Source organism: Macrobrachium rosenbergii, chromosome 41 (assembly GCF_040412425.1).
Source record: "Macrobrachium rosenbergii isolate ZJJX-2024 chromosome 41, ASM4041242v1, whole genome shotgun sequence".
NCBI lineage: Eukaryota > Metazoa > Arthropoda > Malacostraca > Decapoda > Palaemonidae > Macrobrachium > Macrobrachium rosenbergii.
In genome coordinates, this window is record NC_089781.1 from 5901897 (window position 1) to 5910071 (window position 8175).

General features: G+C 33.3%; 1 protein-coding gene across 1 annotated transcript in view; it reads left to right on the forward strand.

Moving 5' to 3' along the window:
- Window positions 1-7744, forward strand: part of LOC136826670 (uncharacterized) — a 72297-nt gene extending 64553 nt beyond the window's left edge. The window contains exons 5-6 of the mRNA XM_067084027.1: window positions 7449-7590; window positions 7680-7744. Coding sequence (XP_066940128.1) covers window positions 7449-7590; window positions 7680-7744 — 207 coding nt within the window. The remainder of the gene's footprint in view (window positions 1-7448; window positions 7591-7679) is intronic.
- The last annotated feature ends 431 nt before the right edge of the window (window positions 7745-8175 follow it).

The following is an 8175-nucleotide window of genomic DNA, read 5'->3' on the forward strand; positions in this document are numbered from 1 at the left end:
AGTTTTCTTGGTCATTTGATATCGTGAAGACTAGCCGTCAGCTTTTGATTCTTATGCCTGAGTCTGCTGAGGCCAAGAACCGAGGCGTGGGGCTACTAGCTATTTCGTTGATAAAGACTTCCTGAAGACTCTGAAGATTGTACGTTTGCAGAACATCCCTATCCAAATAAAAATTATATATATATATATATATATATATATATATATATATATATATATATATATATATATATATATATATAATGTATATATAATATATATATATATAATGTATATATATAATATATATATATATATATATATATATATATATATATATATATATATATATATATATATATATATATATATATATATGTATTGTGTATACATATATATATTATATATATGTAAATATATATACATACATATATACATAAATGGAAACGAATGCAAGAAAGTGTTTCACAGAAATAAACTTCTTACTCGCATCGGGACCGAACCCCGATCTTTCAAGTGATGAGAGAGTCCAGGCCATTAGCAATTCCTCCAGTGCACAGGAATAGCTAACAGCCTGGCCTCTCACTTGAAAGACCGGGGTTCGGTCCCGATGTGTGTCAAAAACATACATACATATGTATATATATATATGTGTATATATATATATATATATATATATATATATATATATATATATATATATATATATATATATATATATATATATATCTATAATCTTCAGCATCTTCCATACAGAATCACTGGTGTGAAATTTGAGTCCAGTGCTCAAAAAAAAAAAATAATAATAATAATAGTTGGCCAATATAGACAGTGTTTATCAGCAATTTGTTCTGCTCGTAGCTGGTGTTGTGAATGGAGGCGTGGCTTTGACTTTGGCTTAATTGTTCACAGAAATCTCTTTATTCGCTCAGTGCATTGGTCTTTTATACGATAGAAACTTTTGTGAGTGTTCAGCTTATGTTGCTAAAGCTTCTAACTTTGCGCTTTGTTCACTTTGTTATTGGAAGAAAAATTTTTAACTAACTAGATTAGCTGTGTCCTCCCAACTTCACGTTCTTTTTTTTTTCTTTTACTGTATTTGTAAAGCATTATTACGATATAAGATCAGTTACATATTCCTTAAGACTGAGTGCAAAAATAATCGTCTTGAAAATGAATACATATGGTTGCTTCAATCATTGTTACGTTTCAGTCATCTCTTCATCATTCTTTTCTGTCCATTTAAGATACTTTCATTTGTGAGACTTAAAAGAATAAAAAGAGTAAAACTCGTAGTGGGCGAGCCAGTGCATAAAATTGCATTATTGTATACAATTAAGAGTTTCAGTATTCTGATAAATTCCATAGCTGTCGTTGCTGAGCATCATAAACAATTTGTTTATTCGTAATCTTATTTGATATGACTTGTATGTTTGATATATCCCAACAAACTGAAATAATCCTACTATCATGTTTATTGTTTAGGGTATAATTTTAATCAAATAAATACCTTATTTCACCATATACTACGCCTGACGATTTTTTTTTCTGTCTCCTTTACAATCTTTCTTTTAGTCGTGGTATCCATCTGGCTACGAACCAGTTTCGGTGCTTGGGGTTCCAATTTATTTTCCGTTGACATTTGGATTGGTTTCCATCTTTCAAGATATTCCTCCTTCCGTATTTGAAAAATCTACTCTTGCATCGTAATGCAAAGATGTTTATTTTGATCAGGTACAGTGTAAGTGTCACTTTCAGGCGACAGGACCTTAGATTGGGTCGTGTTATCGAGCCCAGACCTGTCCAACGAACGCTTTTCGAAAATAGGGTCATCTGGCGATAAAGAATATAGAACAAATGGTCGACTTTCTTTGCCGCGAATTGCAGTATTTGGTTTGTTTTGTCACGCGGGATGAGGTTAAGAATGAATGTGCTTGTGTTAGTACAAATCGGACGTTGGAGATCGCATTCAGGTTGAGAAAGCTTAAGATAAACGAACTTAATGAGTGTATATAACAAAAGACACTCTTGGAGGGTAATACTTTAGATGTAGGTTACCTCTTGAATTTTTTTCTGTTGGCTTCAGGGTACTAGCTGTAAAAATACAATGCCAAGGAACTCCAAATCCTTTTAGGATACTTGATACTGCCATTTTGGATGTCCTTACTTAATACTTCCATGTTGCACTCCTACAGATTTTGAACTCAGCAAGGCAAGGTTATCATGCTGCCAAGTGAGATGAAATGAAGCCCTGACCGCTTATTCCATGTCGGTAACGTAAGACTCGTCAAACCGAACCACTTTTTAGAAAATATTGGAGCCTCCATTCCAGCAAGCAGTCGGGAAATAGATTCTGCTGATTTTAAACTGAGGGATATTCTCCTGAAATAATTATCCCCATGATTGAAAATCTTTGGTTTGGCCGAAGAGTCTTTCTGATGTTGTGTAGCCCCTTGTGTTTTCGAGAATGCCCGCACCTCTGTTGTGTTTGATCTGTAATTTTATACCAAAAGAGTGTTTCTCAAGCCGTTGCTTTGGCATTAAATCTGTACTGCATTTGAATAATTGCTCATAACGTGTTGTCAGTTAGGAAAGATTCCGTTTTCAAATCAGTTAAAACCTTAGGCTGTAATTTGTGAATTCTGGTGTCCACCAGTTATTAGATATTTCCAGTATTAATCGATGCTGGAACAGAAACGTTTACACCACCTTTCTGCCGGTACAAAGCTCTGATATAACCCTTCCTTTATTCGAACTGTATAGCAAATACTGCTTGCAAATTTTGTCAGCATATTGACAGCAATGTTCCTAACATTGTTACGCTGGTGAGAACATGCCTTTCTACGTTGATGCTAACACGCCTCTCCACACACGTTGCATGCAATATCTGCGTTTGGCATAGACCTCTCTCTCTCTCTCTCTCTCTCTCTCTCTCTCTCTCTCTCTCTCTCTCTCTCTCTCTCTCGTTAACGTTTCTTACACGGATTTATGATGACCTGAATTCGAATGTATGAGTTTTGATATTTGCATTGGTATGGGCAATTAAGGATTTATGGCAGTGCAGTATTAACGTAGTGGTATGGCTGAGTAATATATGGAGTAAGAGATGAATTTACCCTTATTGTGTGAGTGTGTGTCTGCATATGTGTATGTGTGTGTGTGCGTTTTTGTTTCATCCTTTTATTTCGTTCAGGAGCCTTACCTATTATCCTAACGTGTGATGTTCCCTTGTTTTGTGAATTTCAGATTACTAGTGTCAATTACGCGTCCGCTCACATAACGTTGTCATTTGTATTCAGATGTACACAGACACACGCGAATTCACTCAGTAAATAATTAAATAAATAAATATACATATATACACACACACACACACACACACACACACACATATATATATATATATATATATATATATATATATATATATATATATATATATATATATATATATATATATATATATATATATATATATATATATATATATATAGATATATACAATGTATATATATGTTATATATATATATATATATAAAAATATATATATAAAAATTACAAACAAGATGTTTTATGTATTTTTGTGAACTTGCCTAACATTCCACAATGAAATACATGTTATAAAACTCCTTATGTATTAAAAATATACATGTCCAAAAACTTATAAACAAGATGTTTTATAAGAGGTATTTCTTGTGGAACTTGCCTTACATTCCTGAGAAGTACGACATAGTATTTTTTTATTATATATGTATATATATATATATATATATAATATATATATATATATATATATATATATATATATATATATATATATATATATATATATATATATATAAAGTATATATATTAGTATATGGATATGCAGCACTTATTTTTACGCATCCCCATTCATTATTCACTTTCGTGCACTTGAATCACCTTTATTCTAAGTTCTCTCCTCTTTCATTTGCTGACTGGCTTATGTAAAAATTCTTGTTTTGTTCAATAATGGTCAAGATAATCGCAGTAGAGGTGTTAGCTGTAGTGGTGTAGGTGGTAAGGGATTGGAATAAGTCATATTTTTTTCCTAGAAAATTTTTCCACAATCTTAGGATAATACGTAACTTTTATATTACACCACTTCTTCTAATTACATTGAGAATAACATTAGCGTGAAACATCGAGTTTAAGCCAAATGGCTTTTTCCTTTGGTCTGTCACAGTAATATCATTTTAAGGGAAGATGAAAAATTAAATCAGATCGATTCAAATGAATAAGACTGAAACAAGTTGAAATCCGATAACTTTAAGACGAATATATTTTGAATGAATTTTGCACTTCATGACTGCTGACTTAGCTTCGAAAGTATTTCATTTATACAGTATTCCTGACCGATTTCACTCTATCAACTGAATGGGATTTAATTTGATAAACTCACTTCTTCGCCGTTTTCTTTAGACATTTTTTCTAGATCTCCCATTATTTATGGAACTTTCTTTAGGAATATATCAGGAAATTTCTGAAAGTAAGGCGGTTCACGTATCTGTTCAAAGTTTATGATAACAGCCAAAAATACATTTAATATCATTTTACTCGTTTTGCGATTTTTTTTTAAATATATGATTACGGTGAATTTGATTTAATGTATCTTTCCTTCAAAAATAGATTTTATATGGAATTAGTCGATTTTGTTATTAGCAACCGAAATTATGTTAAATATAACGTATTGTTTTTCAAACGATTTCCTCAAATTATGCTTAATGTTACGTTGGCTGATTGTACGATTCCCTCAAAATTGTTTAGTGTAAGGTTGGACTGTTAAGTAATTCTCTCAGCGGTAGTTTCAAAATCACCTTGACTGTTTTACAATCCCCTCAGAATTGTTTTGAAGTTATTTTGTTTTCCGATTCTCTCAAAATGAAGTTTATTAGTTTGTTGTGCGATTTCCTCGGAATTATATTTACCGTGACGGTAATTTCTTGATTTCCTAGATTACCTTGATATTGTTTTTTTGTGTAACTTTGATGTATTGTAAGATTTTTACAAAATTATGGTCAGAGTAACTATATTTTGTTGTATGATTTCTTAAAGATATGTTTAACTTTGTTTATTATTATTTAACATCATTGTAATTATACAAAAATTTTTATGTATGATTATATTGCAAGGTGTAAAGTGACGTCGTCTGTTTTACGATTCCAAGAAAACTATATTTAACACATCTTTGATGTGTGGTTCGATTCCCTAATTAGTATGTTAAATACCATGGTGATTTTATGTGATTCACTCAAATATATGTTTAATATAGCGTTGATATATCGGACGATTCCATCAAAAAATATATCTAATAAAACTGATTAGTCAATGATTCTCTCAGAAATCTGTCACTAAACTTCGATTTGTTTTCTGAATCTTTCAGAGATGTCAGTCATAACTGACTTATCATATAACTCACATGAGAATATGTTAAATATGACTTTTATCTGTTGAACGACTCATTTTCAAATATGTTAAATGCAAGGAGGGACCAGGGAAAGAAGTCAGCGAAACTCGAGTCGAGAATTCTGACCGGTGTCAATTTGACATTTTTAAGAATGGAATGACTCCCTGGAATTTGCAAATGGTTGACTTTGATATTTTTCGAGTAAAATATTGGAAATAAGGCAGCAGTAGATTTCTGGCGAGTGGGTGAAGCCAATGAACGAAAATTTCTTCGACAGTTAAGAGGAGAGGTCGAGGGAGAGAGGCGGCAGTGGCTCTCAACCCAGGAAATTGGATCAGATAAGAAGGAAGTGGCTCATAATGACGTGGTCAGAGGGGAAGAGAGAGAGAGAGAGAGAGAGAGAGAGAGAGAGAGAGAGAGAGAGAGAGAGAGAGAGAGAGAGAGAGAAATGCCATGGAGTGATATGTTTCAGTATACTGGTTGTTATTTGTTATTTGCTGTTCTTATTTGGTAATGTACACAAAGAAATAAAAGTTACCTGGGAGTAATATATTTCCGTGTTCTGTTTTTTTGTTATGTATTTTATATATATATATATATATATATATATATATATATATATATATACAGTATATATATTATATGTATATATATGTATGTATCTATGTATAGTATATATATATATATATATATATATATATATATATATATATATATATATACTAGAGTATATATATATTAGAGAGATAAATAAGAGAGAGAGAGAGAGAGAGAGAGAGAGAGAGAGAGCGAGCGATATTTTCTAAGAAAAGCCACGTTTGAATATATTTATGTTGTTATTCTTTCACGCTTGGGTATTTATAACAAGTTTATTGCTTTAATTTTTGAAAAGGGAGCCCTTGTTTATATTTAGAGGCCGATTTTTCTGGCAGAATATGTTGTATTTCTTTTTTTCTATATTTAGTCTCTAAATATATCATAGAAATTTTCAAAAGCACTGTTTTCCAAGACTACATTTGGCCTAGAAAAAAGAATTGTAGTATTGATAAATACAGTTTCTGTCGACCATAATTTTAATTATTGTACTAAGCGCAACTGCGAATTGGACCGACAGCCAAAGGACCTTTTCTGTGTCATGCCCAAAAGGAAACAGGGAAAAAGGTTAACATTCACTAAGAGAGAAGTGACAGGCATGCCTCCTAAGGGCTATGAGATTCTTCAAAATATATAAATAAATGAATGATTAGATGAAAACATAGAGGCAGGAGGTTTCCAGAGCTGGGCAGCACATGGAAAGGAGCAGTCCATTAGTTATTGCGACATATATAAATTTGGCTTTATTTTCGTGGATATATGGGCATGATTGACCCTCTTTTGGGATAGAGGACATTTGAATTCATTTAACCATTCTTCTTAGGGTCTTACCGGTAAGGTATTTCTATTTCTAGTTATGAGAACATTTTTTACTTAAATTGTTAGCAGAAATACAACGTATTTGACATGTCAGTATCACCATATGTTAGAAAGTATCTAACCTCCAAGTGTTAAAGGATGCAAGAGCGTATTTTGACCTTTCCATGATGAAAGGTTAGTGAATATATTTGATCTTCGCATGTTAGGAGGTAAAGAATGTATTTGACCTATCTGTGTTAGCAGACACTGTAACGCATCTGACTTTGTTCTGTGGCAACCAGAGCGAAATATTAGAATGTACTTGTTCATGCGTTAAGAGATATTAGAACTTACTTGACCTTTTTGTGCAAAACGATTTATGAAGGTAATTGACATTCTACGATAGATATACCGAGGCTTCCTTAACAATGTTATGATATATGGCAGATGTCGCTCTCGAGTGTCATACGTATCGTAATTTCCCAGCTGAAGCCGATGCCATCTTTTGTGTCCCCGCCGCATATATCCAAGTTTAAACAAAATTTAAACACGCCGATGCAACAAAACTTCAGTTGATTGTTAATGATGTTAATCAAACTTTGGTAAAGTATTAATGAACCTTAATTAATGGAAACTTTTCTTTAAAAAGCAGAAGCAGCAGCAGCAGGAGCAGCAACGTCCTGACACCCCACCCCACCCCCACCCCTCTCGCTCACTCCTCACCCACGCCATAACCTCCCCACCTCGTTTCAACTTTGCCCCCGTCACCTCACCCCCACCCTCCCCTCTCGGTGCCAAAGCCCTTGCAGCAGTTTTTTGTTTATGCTCTACTTTATGGCTTAAAAATGCCCTCCACACCACCCCCACCCCCTCTCCGCAGCCGCTTTCACCCCTCCTCCTCCTCCTCCTCCTCCTCCTCCTCCTCCTCCTCCTTCTTTTGTCTAACACATGGCAGCATGACTTCCCTGGTGAAGATCTTGTTAGGGAACAGGTAAACCATATTTATATATCGGTTATATTTATTTCGGGTATTTGTATTGGGGAGTTTGCTCTTCGTTTATGAATATTTTGATATATTATTAGACATATAATCTTAAGATTATTCTTTCCAGAATCAAAGAAAAATATAGCATGCCATTATAGGAAACGTTAAGTGAAGGATGTTGTCCTCCAAGTGATTGTAGAAATGAAGATTATATATTGTCATATTTCTTGTAATGGAACGCTTTTACTCTCCATTTCATTGACAAATTATGATATTTTTAGCTTGAATATTACCAGAACATAACGGAAACTAGGTAAGATATGAGTCTGATGCGGAGATTTTCTTTGACCTTCTAGATATCCTTGTAATCCGTGTTGGCGTGGAGCAACGT